The 20,339-nt window shown below is 58.4% G+C and overlaps 1 protein-coding gene across 1 annotated transcript; it reads right to left on the bottom strand.

Moving 5' to 3' along the window:
* Window positions 1-6: 6 nt before the first annotated feature.
* TET3 (tet methylcytosine dioxygenase 3) lies at window positions 7-14,134 on the bottom strand. The gene is given in 10 exon segments (XM_027669110.1): window positions 7-3,478; window positions 3,908-4,244; window positions 4,762-4,899; window positions 4,999-5,088; window positions 5,526-5,676; window positions 6,683-6,891; window positions 7,337-7,430; window positions 8,323-8,413; window positions 11,884-12,612; window positions 12,615-14,134. Coding segments are annotated over 10 exon segments (5,028 nt in total). The 5' UTR covers window positions 14,068-14,134; the 3' UTR covers window positions 7-1,742.
* Window positions 14,135-20,339: the final 6,205 nt, after the last annotated feature.

Here is a 20,339-nt window from a genome sequence, read left to right on the forward strand (position 1 = left end):
GGGGAGGGGAGAGGGAAGAAGGGGAGTTGTTTGCTTTTTTTTTAAGTTTCGCTTTTTAAATCTAGGTGAAAGTGCTTTTAAAAAAATTCTTTCCCTATGTACAGGTTTAAAATCAGACCACGTAAATGTTCAGGTTGTTTTTTACCGAGATCCTGCTGATCCGTGTCCCGTGCGCGGGGGAAGGAGGGTGACAGTAAACACGAGGTGGTTCCCGCACGGTGACGGCGTCGGCGCTGCCTCGCTGGCTCTTCTAAAAGGCACCTCAAAGTGCAAAAGCAACAACACCCCTGGGGACGCCGGGAACCTGGATCCGTCTGTGCCGCGCTCCTGGGGAGCTCTCCCGCCCCTCCGTCTGGGCGCGGCTCCGGCGTCGGGCGGGAAGTCTCGACGGAGATTGTTCCAAAAGCACCACGCGGTTGTCGTCGTCATCGTCGTTGGGTTGTCAGCTGGGTTTGGGTGTTTTTTTTGCGGGAAGAACGGTGATCCATAGGAAGGAGGGATGGCACCCGGGGAGAGTATAAAGAGCACCGAGCCCCGGCGGCGCTGGGGCCACTACGCCGGCTTGCTGGCACCGGCAGGGAAGGCGGACCCGGCGGGATTTGGCCCAGCCAAGTCTTCGGGATTCGCTCTTCCCGGAGCCGATCGCGCAGAGAAAGTCCCCCGGAGACGGAAAGCACCAGACTTTAGCAACAGTGATGTACAGAGAGCAACACTCGCTATTCACAGTTTGGGGTTGGTTTGTGGTTTTTTTTTTCCTGGATTTTTGTATTTTTTTGTTTCTGTTTCTTTGTCTTGTCAGCTCCTTTGGAGATGCCGCCACTGCCGCCACTGCTCACCCTGGGGCCATTGGCAAAGTAGCCACAAGTCCGAGCCCGAGCATGGCCCCCCCAGCAGCAGCATTCCCAGCCCAGCCGTGTCCTGAGGTCTCCGGCACCAGGAAAGACGTTGGCCCGCTCCGTCCCGGTGGAGTCAATCCCGCTGGAGGAGGAGCCGAGTGAAGAGGTGCCGCCTCGGGATGTCCCACTTTTCGTGGGCTCCCATCGCTGTAAGAAAGGGCTCCTCAAGCTGCAAAATAAGTATTTTTATGTCCTTTAGGAATAAAAATATTCGGCTGTTCAGCGTGTTCGGCTGACAGTAAAGCACATGATCCTGATAGCCTCAGAGCTGCAGGGAGTCACCTCTTGCCTTTAAGCTGGTTTGGTGTTCAGGTTGGTTTGGATTTGTGTTCAGGGTGGGTTTTTTCCACGTTGGCTTCTCTTTCGAAGATCGGCTTCGTCGTCGTCGTCATCGGAGTAAAAAATAAAATCAAATCAAATCCGACAAATAGGCTTTTCCTTTAAGTGGAATTAAAAACCTCTCCTCGTGAAAGGACGCTAGGAAATTCATCTGAGGCTAGATTAAAAAACATGGAGATATAAATAGGAGATTACCTAAAATCATCAAACAGCATCGTTCCTCCTGGGTGCCTTTTTTACCCAGTTTTGCTTGGTATGCCAACTCCTCACCGGCGCAGCTCTTTGACGGCGCATGCCCGCGCCGGCTCCGCGCGTCGGGTTCTCTTCCTATGGGTTGGATATTTTTTTTTTTTGTGGTGTGGCTGTTGTGTTTTGCTTCACTTTTGTCTCTTTATTTTTTATTTTTTTCTTCTCCCCACGCCCGAGGAGAAAGCACCACGAAGCAACGCCGGGCACCGGCACTGCCGAGGGTTGAGGTAAGATGGGGCCACGGCGGTTGCGCCCGTCTCAGATCCAGCGGCTGTAGGGGCCTGTCACCTTGGTGTAGGCGTAGGAGGACACAGTGATGGCGGAGTTGGTGGGGATGGCCACCGCCTGCCGCGTGGGGACCGAGTCCCTCCTCTCCTTGCTGGGTGCCTCGGTCGCCAACGCACCGCCCCACTTGCGCTTCTTGGCGAAGGCTTTGGCGTCCGGCGGCAGACCCAGGCGCGCTGCCTCCTCCTGCCGGGCCCGCGCCCGCTCTGCCAGCTGTTTCATCTTGGCCTCCCACAGCGCCAGGCCGTGGTTGGGCTGGTTCAAGTTCTTGTGTTGGTAGAAGACGAGGGAGATGCGGGTGGGGTGGCAGCGGTTGGGTTTCTTCAGCGGGGTGGTGGCATGGAGCTCGCGGCGGGCACACTCAATGAGGATGGAGCCGTGGGCAGGCGCCACGGCCACGCCGCCGATGTTTTCGTCCAGGAAGTTGTGCTCGCTGTCCGACCACTCCTCCTCCTCTTCCTCCTCCTCCTCCTCCTCCTCTTCCTCCTCCTCCTTCACCGCCTTCTCTGACAGATCCTCCTCCAAGCCAAAGGGGTCCCATGGTTTGTCCCGGCGGGGCCCTGCCGCCCCCTTCTCACCCAACGCTGCCTCCCATGGCTTCTCCGGCAGCCCCGGGCTGGGTGCCGGTGTCCTGCGCTCCTCCACCTTCACGGAGCCCCACGGCTCCTCGGGGAAGCTGGGCAGCCCCGGCAGAGCCGAGCTGAAGCCCAGTGAGCCCAGCAGGCTGGGGGTGCCCGTGCCGGCCAGCGCTGCCTCCCCGAGCTTGCAGGGGCTCCACGGCTTCGGCAGCAATCCTGACCCACGCGCCGGTGCCGCCGCTGGCTCTCCTGCCGCCAGGACATTGGGCCACTGCTTCTCCGGTGGCGGCAGGCGTGCGGTGGCGTCGAAAGCGCTCAGCTTCTCCCGCCCATCTGCGCCTGGCACCAGCACACCCCACGAGCCCTCGGCCGTGTTAGTCCTCTCGGGGGAAGACGCGCCCCGTGGCGCCTTGAAGGGGCTCCAGCGCTGCTCTGGCGCCGCGCCATGTGCCGGGATGGCCGGCAGTGTCAGGTCGGCGCTGGGCACGGCCGCTGCACCAGGAAGGGGCTCGATGGCAGGCGGAGGGTCCGGAGGCTCCTGCTTGATGGGGCGGCTGCCAAAACAGTTCTGTGCAAAGGACGGTGCCTCCTCTGAGCCTGGGTTAGTCCTGTGTGCCCCGGCAGCCGTCGCTTTCTGCTGGCTGGCGTAGCGGTTGGCCCGCTCGTAGGTGCGCTGGTGGTGGTTCTTGCTCCGCATGCCATGAGGGACGGGCTCAGGGAAGTTGGTGTTCCCGTAGGTGTGGTTGAGGTTCTCCTGCAGCACCGAGACGTCGGGCTTCTTCTCGTAGCCATTGCTCACCCAGGTGCTCCCGCCCCGCTCAGGCGCCCCGTAGTTGAGGAACTGCGAGGGGAACACGTGGTTGCTGGAAAAGCCGTAATACCCGAAGGAGGGAAGCGCGAACTTGGAGTGAAACCCGTTCACGGAAGGCAGATTGGGCTGTGCATAGTAGGAATGGTAAGAGTAAACACTGTTCATGCTGTAGGGGTCGGAGGGCCGGCAGCTGCCCAGCACCGAGTAGCTCTCCACCACCGCGTTGCCATTGTACTTGAAGGCGTTGTAATGGCTCTGGGGTTCCACCTTGATGGAAGGTTTCAGTGGCTGCGGGGGGATCCCGCTTTTCAAGGCCATACCTGTGGGACAGCACACACAGCCCCTGTGACCCACCAGCTGAGGGAGCCACTGGAGGGGAGCGACAACCCTGAAACACTTGGTCAAGCTCAGGAATTCCAGAGAGCACGGAGGTTGGGGTTGGCATTGCCCAGCATTGCCCGGGATTCACACCCATGCTGAGCGCTGCAGAGAGAGCTCCCACCGCTCCACGGCACAGGGAAAAACCCAGGTGCCATGGAAAAGTCATCCATGCCATCCGGATAGGCAGGACAACTGGGGACTTGGTGGCTCAAGAAGGAGCATCCCAAATTAGTGGGGAGCACTCCAAAAACCCCACCAGGCTCCCACTCTCCACCTCAACACACCTACCCATCCAGTCGTATCCCAATCCCCTCACACACTTCCCGGTCGGCTTGGGGGTGGCAGGACCTCACCTGTGCCCCCGTTACCTGTGTTTGGCTGGAGCGTGGGGAGCTCCAGCACTTCCTGCTTGATCTTCTCCGGCGTCATCAGCTTCTCCTTTTGCAGCTTCTTCTTCTCCGCGGCGGCTTTCCTGGCCTCCAGCTGCCTCTGCCGGCAGGACTTGGCAGGTTCAGGCAGCCTGCGGACCTCGCGCGGGAAGGACGTGAGCACCTGGATGGCCCCGCTGCCCACCTTGGCGTTTTGGTTCTCCTCGCTGCCGAACTCATCCGTGCTGGACATCTTGTAGAGGGGCAGGACGTGCAGCTGCTCATCCTCGGGGATTTTTCCCACCACGCGATTGTCTTCCTTGGTCAGTGTGCAGACCTGGGGGGGTGGGTGCTGTCAGCGGGGTGCTGAGGGATGTGGTCTGTGCTGGATGGGCCAAACCTCCTCCTTATTCCCCCATCAACACGAATCCACACCAGCCTGGCATTCCCTCCGCTCTGGTCCCCAGCTGCCATGGAAACCTCCCGTGGGTTGGACAAAAGCAAATGCTGGTCCCCGTTAGCACCTGAGTCTGGCTGGGGTGGCTTCAGCACTCACAGACCTGAGGTGTCATTTGAGGTGTCACACCAAGGACCTGGAGCCAGGCAGGGAGGACAGAATATGCTGAGCTGGAAGGGACCCACAAGGATAATCAAGTCCAACTCAGCCCTGCACAGGACACCCCCAAAATCCCACCAAGTGCCTGAGAGTGTTGTCCAAACACTCCTTGAACTCCATCAGGCTTGGTGCTGTGACCACTGCCCTGGGGTAGGACAACTGGGGACCCAGTGGCTCAGAAAGGAGCATCCCAAAATGGGGTGGGAGCACCCCAACACCCCCCCCGGTGCCTGCTTACCACCGTGCAGCCATTGTAGAGGTTGTGCTGGTCCTTGTGAGCGTGGGCACAGAAGTCCATACACGCCGTCACCCCTGAGAACGGCCTCCCCTCCTTCAGGCCCAGCCGGCAGTCGATCGCTACGTCCTCGTTGGTGACCTGGTGGAAGGAGGAGAGGGCTCTGATTATCCAAAATCTCCCAAACACCACCACCTGGCACCCATTCGTGTTGCCAGGGGGACAAGGGGCTGGTAGTACCTGGTTTTGGTAGGCTTGTGGTGCCAGCCTCTTGTAAAGCGGGGCAACCTCGGTGGCCAAGTCCTGAAAGCTTCTCCGGAGCAGCTCTTCCTGTGGCAGGGAAAGCAGGAGGATGTCACCCAGGGGTTTTGGAACGGAATCACGGACAGAGCCTACAGACACCACACAGCACCCAACCCTTCCCACCATGTCCAGCACAAAGCACGTGGCTTAAATTCCTGATGAAGATCTGACTGTTCAGCCTCCAGCCTCTGCACCTGTTGTGCTTTCACTCACTCAACCCATCAGCCCTTTGGCTTCTTCCTTGGAGCTTCTACAGGGACCTCATTTGCGCCACCTTTCTTTTCCTCATCTCCCTAATCCATCAAAAATTCTGCAAGGAACCCCATCTTCAGGATTCACAGGGAATCCTATTTTCAGGTTTCACAAGGAATCCTACTTTCAGGCTGCAAAACCTGGAGCTGAAGGTGAAGGAGGTCCAAACCCACCCCTCCCCAGTGCCGTCCCACTCCAGCCCCCTCACCCACCTCTTTGGGATTGTCTCCCACCAGCCTGAACTTGCGGGGGGTTTTGCTCCGGGCGTATTTGCAGCCGTTGAAGTACATGCTCCAGGAGCAGCCGAAGGAGAAGGAAGCACCACAGGTGTTGGGGTCCTTGCCTTGGCAGGCACAGGTCCGGCTGGGAGGGAGGGACACCATGAGGAACATGAGCCACCAGCTTGGTGACAGCAGCTCTGGGAAGAGCAGGGACCCCACATCCCATTCCCACCCCATCCTATCCTGTCCTGTCCCATTTAATTAATCATAATCCATATAAATTAATTATAAATAGTGTGTTATTCTTAAATCACTCTTAGCATTTAGCAAAGCTGTTGTGAGTCACTTTTGTGGGAACATAGCTTAGGAAAATCAGTGAAACTTGAAGTTTTGATAAACTAACCCTGATGTGTTTCAATGAACTAAAGCCTGGGACACAAACATGGATTGTTGAAGTTGGACATCTGGAATGCAGAATTTAAGGACCACAAGCACATTTTGCAGAGAGCAGAAGATAAAGAAGAGACTAACAAAGGCTCAGTACATGTGTTGGTAAGTCCCTGCCAGAGGAAAAAAGATACTGAAGATACTAAAAGGAGTAAAAATATGGACTAATTAGCATGAAAAGTAAGAAATCAATAACCAACAGAGAATACTAATTAATGAAAGAGAATTATGTAATTTAGAACCAATGAACATTAATTTCATTGTTTGCTAAAAATGTATAAACAGGTGAAAAAGTTTTGAATCGGTGTCGGTGTGGAGGCCAGGATTTTGTTGGTCACACACAAAGGGAACAAGAGACAGGACAAGAGGAAACGGCCTCAAGTTGTGCCAGGGGAAGTTTAGATTGAATCCCTTCACTGAGAGGGTGGTCATGTATTGGAATGGGCTGCCCAGGGAGGTGGTGGAGTCACCACTCCTGGAAGTGTTCAGAAAACGTGTGGATGTGGCACTCAGAGACACTTGGTTGGTACTGAACACGGTGGTGGTGCTGGTTGATGGTTGGACTTGATGATCCTGATGATCTTTTCCAACCTTAATGATTCTGAGATTCTGAAACCTCCTGGCCAAGAATAAAGCACTGCCTTGCTCTCTAACACTGAAATCCCAGTGATTTCAGGGGATTTGGCAGTAGTGGCACTTACTCGTCGTTGAGGCCGCAGCGGCGGCTCGTGGGGTTGCCGTACTTGGTGAGGGTGTCGGTGAGCTCCTGGTACAGGGTGTCCCCCAGGGTCCTGGGGATGCCCTCCCAGGCCAGGATGAGGATGATGATCACGGCGTTCTGGCAGTGGTGCCCGGCCCGGTGCCGCACCAGGCACAGCAGCTTCTCCTCCTGGTTGTGTCTGCGAATCACCTGGAAAACACAGGGGTCAATTCAGCAAACAGCACTCCAAAAACACCTCCTGGGATGGGGGAACCCAAAAGTAGGTCCTGGATTCTTTCTGTGGGGACGTGGGGGGACCAAGTCAATAAATACCACTCCATCAACCACCTCCTGGGTGGGGAGGACTCCAAAAGTGGGTCCTGGTTGCTTTCTGTGGGGATGTGAGTATCCCATGGTTATGTTCACCCCCATGGGCTTTGGAGTGTAGGCAATGGACATGCTGAGGGTGGGAATCCCCACAGAGCTTCCCTGGGGGTGGACACAGCTCTTGCCTCCTCCTTGCCAGCCACAAACTGACCATCCCACCCCTGCCCACTGTAACCACCGCTGGTGGAGGACCTCCTTGTGCCCAGGAAGGGGGGCAGGAGCATTGGGGGGCTCCAAAGGGGGAGAGAAGCGGGGCACAGGCACTCACCCACTTGGCAATGGGGCAGCCCCGGGAGCTCTTGCCCTCTTTCCCGGTGTAGATGACCTTCTCGATGCGGATGGCCTTGCCCTTCTCACCGTACCTGCCAGGAACAGCCATCAGCCCCACACTCAGGAGACCCCCAGTCGCCCTCATGAGCCCTTCAGAAGCCCCCATTCACAGGACTCCTCTCGCCCTTGCAGGACCCTGGTCATCCTCACTTGCCCTCATGGGGTCCCTCACAGACCCTCATTTGCCCTCACAGGACCCCTCAAAAGCCCCAGTTTTCCCTTATGGGTCCCATTCACCCTCAGGAGACCCCACTCATCCTCAGGAGCCCCTTCATGGGTCTCCATTCACCCCCACAAACCCACACTGACCCTCATGGGTCCCCACTCACCCTCCTGGGTCTCCATTCTCCCTCACAGGGCCCCACCCATGACCTCAGCCCCCTCATGGGTCCTCACCCACACTCATGGGACCCTTCACTCTCTCAAGCCTCCACTCACCCTGACAGGACCCCGTAGGCTCCCACTCGCCCTCACAAGCCCCACTCACCCTCACAAGCCCCCTCACAGGATCCCACTCAGCCTCACAGGACCCTACTCACCCTCAGGAGCCCCCTCATGGGTCCCCATTCCCCCTTCCAAGCCCCCACTCATCATCACAGGACTCCACTCACCCTCATGGGACCCCTCATGGCTCCTCACCCACTCTCAGGAGCCCCCACTCCCCCTGATAGGATGCCAGGGGTTCCCACTCACCCTCATAAGGGCCCTCTCACCCAAATGGGACCCCTCATAGGTCCCCATTCACCCTCACGGGTCCCCATTCACCCTCACAAGCCCCCACTCCCCCACAGGGGACTCCTCATGGCCCCCCACTCGCTCCCAGGAGCCCCCACTTCCCCTGACAGGTCCCCACAGACCCCCACTCTCCCTCATGGCCCCCTGCCCTCTCAGCCCCCCAGGGATGGGATGGGAAAAGGTCCTCACCGCTCTTCCATGAGCTCCCTGATGGAGGCCACGGTGGGCCCCGAGCCCAGGTGGGTGTAATACGGCCCCTCGTCCTTCTCCACGATTTGCTCTGAAGACACAGGAGAGGGAGACTGAGATTTTGGGGTCTGCACTTCCATCAGCTGCTCCAAAGGATTCCAAACCCCCAAATTCCCTCAAACCAAACTCAAGGGTTCATCTCCCCGTCAGAGCACCAGAGAATGGATGCATTAAACAGCCTGGCAGCTCTTCATCATTTTCTGCTCTGGAAGATGCTCCCAGCACTAAAATGCCACTGGAAAACTTGGAAATGGGTGCTCAAACCCACTCCTGTTGGGGACCAAAAAACCTCCCCGAGCAGCCACAGCCCTTCCAAGCATCCCAGCAGTGACCACAGCTCCATCCTGGCTCGGGGGATTCGCTCCAGCCACTCCAGCTCTGGATTTGGATTCCAAATTCGACTGGACTCCAATTTGAGATTCAGATTCCAAACCCCCTCCTCATCCCAGCCCCTGCTCACCACCTGGAGCACCCCTTTGGTCCTGCTCACAGGGACCAGCCTGGCTGGATGCTGCCAAAACCATCACGGGATAATTTGGGGCCTGAAAACTATTGGTGCTGCTTTAGGCTTTCCTGGAGGATTTGGGGATGTTCATGGGATGATCCAAGTTGACTGTGCAAGGAAGGAGCTGCAGTGCCAGGAAGAGGTGGAAGGATGCTGGGGCTATGGGAGAAGGATATAGGCTACCAAAGGATGCTGGGGCTATGGGAGAAGGATATAGGCTACCAAAGGATGCTGGGGCTATGGGAGAAGGATATAGGCTACCAAAGGATGCTGGGACTGTGGGAGAAGGATGCTGATGCTTCAGGAGGGTGTTGGAGCTAAGGGAGGACACTGGGGCTATGGGAGAAGAATGTTGGGGCTATGGAAGAAGGATAGTGGGGCTGCAAGAGGATGCTGAGGCTTCAGGAGGACATTGGGGCTAAGGGAGGATGCTGGGGCTGTGAGAGAAAGATGTGGGGTACAGGAAAAGGATATGGCCTATGGGAGAAGCACACTGGGGCTACGAGAGAAGAATGCTGGGACTATGACAGAAGGATGCTGGGACTATGGGAGAAGGATGCTGGGGCTTTGGGACAGGGATACTTGGGTTACACGAGGATTCTGGGTCTACAGGAGAATCATAGAATCACAGAATCAAACAGGTCAGAAAAGACCTCTGAGATAATCAAGTCCAACCCCTGATCCAATGCCACCAAGGTTACTAGACCATGGCAAGGATGATCAAAGCACAGGAGAAGGATGCTGGGGCTATGGGAGGATCCTGGGACTACAGGAGCAGGACACTGGGGCTACAGCCCTGCCACCAACACCTCCATCACAACAACAGCCCCCTCAGGGCTTTCAGGGCATGGAGGTGCCATGTGGGAAGCACTCGATGCTCCAGGCAGGCACAAGGATGGATCCCCAGCACACCGGGATGCTCTGACATCTCTGGTGGAACGCATCCAGCATCACGGCCGGGTCTGGTCTGTGTTCTCTGCTCTCACCACTCTGATTTTCATTCCCATCATGTCCAGCTGGCTGGGAGCCAGGCCGAGGAGAAAGCCGGGCTCAGCTGGGATGCAGATGTCCAGACAGGGATCAATACGGGACGCGCGGAGAAGGCTGATTTCATCCCAGCCTCCAACAGCACCCAATAAGGCACCAAGCCCCACTCCTGAATTGCTTCTTCCACAGCTTTTCCTTGGGAAAACAGAGAGGTGGCAGCACGGGAATCCCCCCTCTCCCAGCCCCTTAAATCACGCCGGAAAAGAAAAAGCAACTCCAATCTTTCCCTGGCAAACTCCAAGATCAGTTCGAGCGGCTCCAGAAAAGCTTTTCCTTTGCTCCGCGACTTTTGAGCTGATTCCCGCTGCCATTTACAGGCAAATAAATAAATAATCATCAGCCCCACTAATAAAGTGCAGCTTGGTCTTAGCCCGAGGCCACCTCTCCCAGAAGTAGGGGGGTCGTTTTTCCAGCTCCAAATCCTCACCCTGCTCCTCCCAGCTCTGGTATAAACACTGGGGAGGGAAGATCCAGCTCCCTGCACTCGGATGAAGGTGGACTGAAAGGACCAGATGGGAGTTTTCTAGGGCTTGCTGCAAAATATAACAAATGCCAACGCACACCAAAAAAAGACCCCAAAACCCCACAAATCCAAGAGTTTGCTGATTTTTCAATGCATCCTGATTGGATTGGCCAGTGAACAAGGCAGTATCCCAGCAGCAAGGATTCCTCCAGGGATAAGTGCACACAAAAAGCCAAAGTTTGGGTTACTCTGGGTACCCCAAACCAGCTAATTTGGTTGAAAATACCCTAAAGAACCAGGGGTTTAGGTGGGTTTTGGCACTGAGACCAGCATGGACTCGTGGGATTCAGCTGAGTGGCTGAAATAAAACCCAACAGCCCTTTGGTTTTGCTGCTCATCCAACCCCCACCAGCACAGCCCGTGGTGTCGGTGCCACCCCCGCGGCGACACGGTGGGTGCTCAGCATTTCCAATAAAAATAACAGGCGAGAACAGAAAGCAGAAGCAGCTCCACAGCACCAGCATTTCACCACGTGAGCTCTGCATCTCGAGTGCTGGGCCCAGCTCTGGGCCCTCAGTTTGGGAAGGATGTTGAGGGGCTGGAGCAGGTGCAGAGAAGGGCAACGAGGCTGGGGAAGGGTGTGGAGCACAAGTGCTGTGAGGAGAGGCTGAGGGAGCTGGGGGGGCTCAGCCTGGAGAGGAGGAGGCTCAGGGGAGACCTTCTCACTCTCTGCAGCTCCCTGCCAGGAGGGGGGAGCCGGGGGGGGGTCGGGCTCTGCTGCCAGGAACCAGCAGTAGGACAAGAGGGCACAGCCTTGAGCTGCCCCAGGGCAGGTTTAGGTTGGATATGAGGAAGAAAGTTTTTACAGAGAGGGTAATCAGACATTGGAATGGGCTGCCCAGGGAGGTGAGACTGGATGTGGCATCAGTGCCATGGTGTGGTAACCACGGCGGGGTTGGATCAAGGGTTGCACTTGATGATCTCTGAGGTCTTTTCCAACTCGGTTGATTCTATGATTCTATGATTCTTGCTCTCTGCAAGAGAGACAGGAGAGGGGAGCTGGGAGGGGTCGGGCTCTGCTGCCAGGAACCAGCAGTAGGACAAGAGGGCACAGCCTGGAGCTGCCCCAGGGCAGGTTTAGGTTGGCCATGGGGAAGAAGTTCTTCCCAGAGAGAGGGATGAGCCCTTGGAATGGGCTGCCCAGGGAGGGGGTGGAGTCCCCGTCCCTGGAGGGGTTTAAGCAGAGCCTGGATGTGGCATCAGTGCCATGGTGGGGGGGACAAGGTGGGGTTGGGTCACAGGTTGGACTTGATGATCTCAGAGGTCTTTACCAATCTGGCTGACTCTGTGATTCTGTGATCCCCCCAAAAATCAGGCGCTTTGCTGGCGCCGTGGCATCATTCTGTTATATATCCAGGGCAATCTTGGAAAAATAAACACCTGGAAATGCCACCCCAGTAACCCCTTGGCACGGCCACTCACTCACCAACGCAGTCGCAGGTGGGGAATTCTGCCTGTGCCCTCTTGGCCGGGGTGTCCAGGAGGCTTTTGGTCGGTGTGTCCAGGTACTTCAGCGGAGACTCCAGAAAGCCGCTCAGAGTCGGCGTCAGCGGCACCTCATCCTTGGTGGGCGTCCTGTCGGCATCGTCCACGTCCGGGTTTTGGCTTTCCTCGGAGTAAAAACACGTGGTGGACACCACGGTGATAGCACCAGAAGATTCAATTTTGATCTGTTTGGGGGAGCGGGCGGTAAAGGGGGGCTCTGACAGCAGAGCCTTCCCCGGAGACAACGCGCAGCTCTTGGGGCCGGGCTGGGGAGCGCTGCTGGGGGCCGAGGGGGCGGCGGTGGCTTGAGGGGACCCTTGCGAGGCTGGTGCTGGTCCCCCTGGCTCCTCGGCAGCCCCGGGGGCGAGCGGGGCGGGCGTCTCAGGGGGCGGCAGGTTGAAATTCTCCCCGAATTCGGCTTCAAATTGTCGGATGAGCTCTTCCAACTTGTCATCCACCATGATGGGAGCCGAGGTGGCCGGCAGGGGGGCAGCCAGCGCTTCCTCTGAGCCCGCCGGCGCCGAGTGAATTTGGGGGCCCCCCCCGGGGGCACCCCTTTCCTGAGAGTCGGGAGCGGGGGGGATGCCACCGGGGGGGTTGGGTGGCGGGGGGCATGCGGCGGGCTGGGCTAGTGCAAGAGGCTGGTGCGGGAAGGCCGATGGCGGCGGCGGCGGGTCCGTTTGCATCTCCTCGGGGGGGGGGGGGGTTGGGGGGGGGGTTCGGCGGGCGCCCGAAACCCCTCCAGGCTGATCTGCCAGAGGGGCAGGAAGAGCGGCTGCGAGTCCTTCTGCTTCGCCTTCTTGATCTGCACTTGCTTGCGGAGAGGTTTGGCCGGGGGGGGCTTTTCAGGCGGCATTTTCTTCTTCTTCTCTTTGGGCTGCTTTTCGAAGGGTTTGGGGGGCACGGCAGGGGTGCCGGGAGCCCACCATCCTCCCGGCCGGTCCGGGGGAGCTGCCGCCGCCAGGCTTTGCTCGAGGAAGAGGCTGCGCTTGTGGTGGAGATGCTGCTGCAGGACCAGCTGTGTCTTCTTGTGCAGGTCGGGCTCTGGTGGCGCCGGCGGCAATGGGGGGCCACCCGCTGCCTCCTTGCTGGCCGCTCGCTCAGGGGGCTCTGTTTTGGGGGCCGTCACTTTGCCAGGGGTCGCTTCAGGTCTCTTGAAAGCTGCCTTGATGTAGTCGTCAGCGTTCCCCAGCAGCTGCTCCAGCTCTGCCATGGGATCTCCAGCCCCCGTCGCCCCCTCGGCCTCCAGCCCCCACGGTGCTGAGAAGTTGCCCCGGGGCGGTGCCACGCCGAAAAATGGCTCAGGTGCTGCCCCCGGCTCGGGCGGGTAGCGGGGCTCGTCCCCTCGCTGCCACGCGGCCCCCGGCGGGGCGAGGGGGCCTGGGCCGAAGGGGGCGGCGGGGGGCGGCGGGGGCGGCGGCAGCGGCGACTGCCCATCACCCACGGGCTGGGGCAGGGCGGCCGAGAGCTGTGTGAGGGCCTCGATGGCGATGGCGGTCTGCAGGCTGATGTTCTTCTCCTTGGCAATGGTCAGCGCGCTCTGGGAAAAGGGGAGGCCGTCGGGCGGGCACGGCTCGGCAGCCTCAGGCACCGGCTGGGGGTCAATAGCACCTTCCTGGGGGATGGGAGGGGGGATGGCGGCGGCGCGGGGACGCGGGGACGCCAGTTCTTCGCCCAGAGCCGTCTTGATCTTCTGTTCCAGCCATTCCAGGTAGTCGGGGCACTCGGGGCCGTCGCAGTTGCAGTTGGGGGGCTTCACACCGTGCCTGGCCAGCGCCAGGGCGGCCTTGAGGGCGTGCAGGTCCTCGCCCCTGGGCACGCCGTCCGCCGCGCCCAGCCCGCCCCGGCTCATCTCCGAGTCGAACTTCTCGTACAGCAGCGACGGCGAGCCTGGCGGCGGGAGCCGGTAGGAGGAGACGGCTTCGGCCACCGCCGAGAAGGCCACCAGGTTCCGGACGTCTTCCAGGGGGGCTTTGCCGGCGGCGGGCGGCTGGCCTGGCGACCACCCGCTGGACTCCATCAGCGCGGTGCCCCCCGGCTCCAGCCGGCCCCCATTCACCAGGCTGAGTCCGCTGCCCTCGTTCAGCCGCCTTTCTTCCACATAATTAATTGGCCCTTCTTCCATTTGGCTTCTGCTGGGTCCATCAACCGCGTCGCCCGCCGAACCTGTCTGTGAGGAGAGACAGAGGAGAGAGGTGAATTCCCCCTCCATGACCCACGTGCCACCACCCCCCAGCCTATTTTCTCCCTCTTTTTCCTTCAGTCCCCTTTTCCCCATCTCTTTTTCAGACCCAGGGGATGAAGATGCAGACGAGCCACGTGAAAAACTAATCACTGGCGGCAAAGCCACACGGGGTTTGCCCGGCTGAGTAAGGACCAGCTCGTCTCGGAAGGCACCCGCTTTCCACCCACGTCCCCACCCCGCCACCCACTTTCGAAATTGCTCACGGGGAGGTTTGGGATTTCCATCGCCATCCTGGCTCCGGTGACACAGTTTACACGGTGAAGGAAGCGGCACGGGGAAGGAGAGGGGGGTTTTTTTGGCCCTGTGCCCTGTACAAACATCCTGGCCGGGAGCAGCCGGCCTTTGCCGGGGGCCGCGGCACGGCAGGAAGCTGCCAGAGTTGGCTACGCCGGTGCCAGGGGCTGCTTTCACCTCAAATAACCCGGTGTCTGTATCAACACGGCCGGCCAGGGCTCCCCAGAAGCGCCGGCTGCGTGCCAGGGACGGACCAAACCCAGCCGTCCACGTCGGGCACCCAGGGAGCCCATCTGGGACACACACCCTGGATAAGACCTTCCCAGGGGTTCTGGCAGGGATGGGGGTGTTTCTGTGCCCTGTGGCTCTGTCCCCCCTCGGCAGCGGGGATGTCGGTGCCCCGGTAGCTGGGCGTGCCGGGCACTGGCAGCGCATGGAGCCCTTTGCCGATAACCAGGGGGAGCTTCCGGCAGGCTAAAAATACACCCCAGTTCGCTGGAAAAGCCATGCCAAAGCAAGCAAGGGCTGTGGGCAGAGCTTCCTGCCGCTGGATGGGGCCGGCACCGGCTCGGCTCGTGGGAAGGAGCCAAGGCTCCGATTCAGTGGGGAGACCCCGAGTTACAAGTCACAGCTCCAAGTTACAGCTCTGAGCTACAAGTTAGAGCTCCAAGTTACAACTCACAGCTCTGAGTAAGGGCTGCTGTCCAAGCCAGTTGTCCACATGGGGCTGTTGGCGTTGGGGTCATGTTTAACCCCTCAACCACCGGCCCCACCGCGTCCTTCACCTTCCCCTTCATGGTGGGAACGTGAGTAGAGCCACACTCAGATCCCACACCTGAGGTGAGAACGCTGCTAACCCTGGCAAAACCCCAGTGAAACCTTGGAGGAGCCACTTCCAGCACGACTGAATCCCCAAAGATCCCTCCTCCCTGTGGAGCGGGGTGAAAACCCCCCGGGGGGCACAGCACAAACCACCGCGGCCCCGCTTTGGCACAGGGCTCACCCTGGTGCTGCCGTGGGTTTGGAGGGGCTGCGGTGCCCTCGCAGCATCCCCGGAGCCGCAGGCGATGGGACCGGTCCGGCAGGTCTGGGGAGAAAGTGCTTCATCCCCCACCGAGCCCGGGCAGGGTGGGGACAACACAAACACGCCTCCGCTCCCCTTTGCAAAGCACGGCAGAAACAACCTCGCCCGCCCTTCCTTCACTGACATCTTCCTCCTCCTCCCGCCCGGCCAAAGGGGATTTTCCCAAGCATCACGCTGGAGATAAACACCACGAGCCCCCTCCGAGAGCGCGGGGGGGACGTGCGGGGGCCCCCAAGTGTCACAGCGGTGATGCCACCCCGGGGAAATGATGACAAACCTGTTTGGCTCCGGGTGGGAGCGGCCGCCGCCCCCGAGGGTCTTCCCAGGGGGAAGAACCTGCTGGGGAGGGGCGGGGGAAGCCCCAAAAAACAGCCGCGGGGTCAGGGAGGCACCCTGGGCTGCTCCATCCCATAAACCAGGTTATGGATCCGGGCTGGGGACGCATGAAAACAGTTCACCGTGTGAATCCAGCGCAGGATTCACACTGAGCATTCCCCGATGCTCCTAAAGGGCTAATACAAAAGCCACAACCTTCCCCAAATCACCAGAGGAAAAAACGCCATATATAAATATATATATATATGTATGTATGAAACGTAATTATTTTTCCCTGGTTCTCTCATCCAGCTCCTTTTGTTCCCGGCCCCGTGGGCTGGGAGATGGAAAGACCTCAGGCTTCTCCCCGAAAATCGATCCTCCTCTCCATCCCAACGCGCTCCACAGAAATCCCCCCCATCACTGCCGTGGGCACCTATTTAGCCCCTTTTCCCTGGAAAAAGTGCTGCCTGCCCAAACCTCCTCCCATTCAGCCCGGGAAAGGATAAAAGCTGGGGAGGGGGCTGGGCCTGAAGGGGGAGGGGGAATAAATTAAAATAAAGATAAAACCAAGCACTTTGGTTTGGATTAATTCAGCTGGTCTGCACAGCCTCTTCTATAAAAGGGGGGAAAATCCCCCTGAGGACGAAAACACTTATTTTTATTTTAATCCATTTTTCCTCTTTTTTTTTTTATTTTTCCCCTGTTTAAATGCCTTAAACAGAGGGAAGGAAGGGAAGGAAAAAAAAAAATAAAAAAAAGAAAATAACCACACAGGCAGAGCCTGGCTTGGAGGGTTTCCAGCCCGGGCTGCGCTCCCTGGGAATAGTCGGGAGCCGTCTGCAGGGAAGGCAGCGAGCGCCGGGAGCGCGGCGGGGGCGCGGGGCCGGTGCGGGGCCGGCGCTGCCCGGGCGGCACTTACGTGTGCGGGGCGGGAGGCGAAGGCGAAGGCGACGCGGGCCCGGCCGGGCAGCAAAGAGGGCCCGCAGCGGGTTGTTGGAGCCGCAGCCGCCCCGGCCCTCCCCGCCCCCTGCCAAGGCAGCTGGAGGAGCCATTGGTGCCGGCGCGGCGCGCACGTAGGGATGGATGGAGGGATGCGGGGATGGAGGGAGCGACGGACGGACGGACGGACGGACGGTGTAGGGCCCGCCACAGCCCCGCCGCCCCCGCCTGCGCGGGGCCCCCAGAACAGCCCCGCGGGGTGCGGGGGGACCCCGACCCCGGAGTCGGCGAGGAGGGACCAATACGGCTCCAGCTGCTGCAGCCGGGAATGGTGGCCCTACAGATCCCGCTGCCCTATAGATCCCGCTGCCCTATAGATCCTGCTGCCCTATAGATCCCGCTGTTCTGTGCCCTATAGATCCCGCTGCCCTATAGATCCCGCTGCCCTATAGATCCCGCTGCCCTATAGATCCCACTGTTCTGTGCCCTATAGATCCCGCTGCCCTAAAGATCCCACTCTTCTGTGCCCTATAGATCCCGCTGCCCTATAGATCCTGCTGCCCTATACATCCCACTGTTCTGTGCCCTATAGATCCCGCTGCCCTATAGATCCTGCTGCCCTATAGATTCCACTGCCCTACAGAACCCACTGCTCTGCTGCCCTATAGATCCTGCTCCCCTATAGATCCCACTGTTCTGTGCCCTAGAGATCCTGTTCCCCTATAGATCCCGTTGCCCTATAGATCCCGCTGCCCTATAGATTCCACTGCCCTACAGAACCCACTGCTCCACTGCCCTACAGACCCCGCTCCCCTATAGATCCCACTGTTCTGTGCCCTATAGATCCTGCTGTCCTATAGATCCTGCTCCCTTATGGATCCTGCAGCCCCATAGATCCTACTCCTCTATACATCTGACTGTCATACAGATCCCACTGCCTATAGATCCACTGACCCAGATATCCAGCAATCCATGGATTCAGCAATCTTATATATCCAGCAACTATAAACATCCAGCAACCCTATACAACCAAAAACCTGTATATCCAACAACCTCATACATCCAGCAGCCCCCTATGTCCAGCAGCCCTATATAATCAGTAATCTTATACAGCCAGCAACCTGCATATCCAGTAATCCTACACATCCAGCAACAAATAATATTCAGCAGTTTATATATTCAGCACCTTATATACTCCACAATCCCATATATCCAGCAGACCTATAATCCAGCAACCCTAAACACTGAGCAGCCCTAAATATCCAAGTTCTGTATACCAAATCATGGGACCTATACACCCAACAACCCTATATGGCCAGCAGTTAATATATCCAGTAACTCTACTCATACAGCAAGCCCATCTATCCAGCAGCCCCATATATCCAGGATTCCTATATAATCACCAATCTTATACATCCAGCAACCCACACATCCATGACCCGACATATCCAGCAACTCATTTCATCCAGCAACACATATATCCCACAATCCCATAAATGCAGCACCCCTAAACACTCAGTAACCCTGAATTCCCGAGTCCTATATATCCAGCAACCTGTCCGTGCAACAGCCCTATATGGTCAGGAACCTGAATATCTCCCAGTTCTGTACATCCAAATCTCAAAGCAGCCCCAAACTGACCCAAAAACCCTGTGGGATGAGCTGAATCCCACAGGGACATCCTTTCATCCATCCATCCATCCATCCATCCATCCATCCATCCATCCATCCATCCTTCCAACAGTCCAAGCTGTTCCAAACCCTCTTTCCCCTCCTTATTTTTCCTTTTCCTCCCTTTTTTTCAAATTATTCCTTTCCACCTCCTTTCTGGGCTGCACGAAACCCAAACTAAACCCACCCAAAACCCACAGGGAAACGGGCTTAAATCCTTCACTCTCCCAAAATACGTATTCCCTCCACCAGGACCCTGAAAATTCCCCAAATTAACACGCTGGAGATTTATTAAAGCCCTTGTCCAGAGCTGCAGAGAACGGATGAACTCGGCGCACACAAAGCCGCTCGGAAAACGCCGCTGGGAAAAACGCTTGGTTTGATTTGAAGCGCGCAGTTTGGGAGCCGGGGGAAGGCTGGTGGGAATGCCAAGGTGTTCCCAGTGGCACTGGGGGGGTCACAGGGCACCGTGTGCCGGGGCTGCGGCGAGGGCACGGTCGGGAGCTCCAGAGGTCAGCGGGAGCCACTGCCAGTGCCGGCACGGGCCGGCCAACAGCTCCTTTGGCTGCCGGCCCCGCTCCGGTGGAGCCCGGCCAGCCCCGGCATCCCACTGCGGTTTTCCTCCTCTGGCAACAACCCCGGGGGATCGGGGGGCACCGTGAGGGAAGCCAGGAGAATCCTGGAGAATCCCACAGAATCTCAGAGCGTCCCGAGGCCCTACAGTGACAACCCACCCGGGCGGTGCCACCGAAGGGATGTGACGGGAAGGGAACGCTGCTGGAATCACACGCACGCTCTGCGCCGGGATCGACGCTCCTGGGGGGCACCGCTTCAAATCACCAGACCCCAAGACACGGGAAACCCCTTCCCAACCCCAAACCACTGCCACAGCCTCCCAGTGTCGGTGGGAGGAGCCCGGAGAGGAGCTGAATGACCTAAATTCACGCTCGACGCCCGTGAAAACGGAAAACCAAGGAACTGTGGGAAGCCTGAGCACCCAGTGGGAGCAGCGATGCCCCCGGCTCCCCCCGGCTCCCCCCGGCCGGGTACCCACCCGTGGTCCCGCTGCCTCCCACCGCCGCGGGCAGCCACCGCTGCCTCTCCCGCCTTGTTTTCCAAGCTGTTTCCATGGCCCCGGCTGACCCCAGCGCCGGGGCTGAGCCGCTCACTCCTGTCCTCATTTAGCCCGGAGAAAAGCCGGAATAGTGGTGATGCCGAGGGAGCTGAGCTGATTTACGCCGCGGGGAGCCCGGCTCTGCTTTGCTCCAGCCCCGGGAGCACTTTCAGGGACCCCCCTGGCTGTGATCCCTCTCTGGATGGTGCTGGAGCAACCATTCCCACCCCTTTTTCCTTCTCACTGAGCCAGCTGAACACGATACAATCCCACTCCCAGCTCCTGCACGTTCTGAGGGATGTGGGGGATCTTTTTCCAGGTGGAAAAAAATTTATTCCCACCTCCATCTTCCTTGTTTCCTCTAGGAAAAATGTTTTCCCTTTTGGAAGGGATGCTTGGGAGCAGGATGCTTGGGGTTCGAACGTATGCTCAGGGTGGGAACACTCAAGAGTGGGGATGCTTGGGATGAGGAATGCTCAGCAAGGGGAATTTGGGGTGGGAATGCTCAGAAAGGGAATGCTTGGGGTTAGAATGTTTGGGGCGGGGATCTGGGGGTTGGGAATGCTCAGAAAGGGAATGCTTGGGGTTAGAATGTTTGGGGTAGGGATCTTGGGGTTGGGAATGCTCAGTGAGGGGATGTTTGAGGCAGGAATGCTCGGTGAGGAAAGGCTTGGCGTTGGAATGTTTGGAGTGGGATGCTCACAGTGGGCACGTTCAGGTGAGGATGTCTGGGGTCAGGACACTCGGAGCAGGGATGTCTGGAGCAGGGACACTTGGAGCAGGGATGTCTGG

This window comes from Corapipo altera, unplaced genomic scaffold (genome assembly GCF_003945725.1).
Source record: "Corapipo altera isolate COAL_440 unplaced genomic scaffold, ASM394572v1 61022, whole genome shotgun sequence".
Classification (NCBI taxonomy): Eukaryota; Metazoa; Chordata; class Aves; order Passeriformes; family Pipridae; genus Corapipo; species Corapipo altera.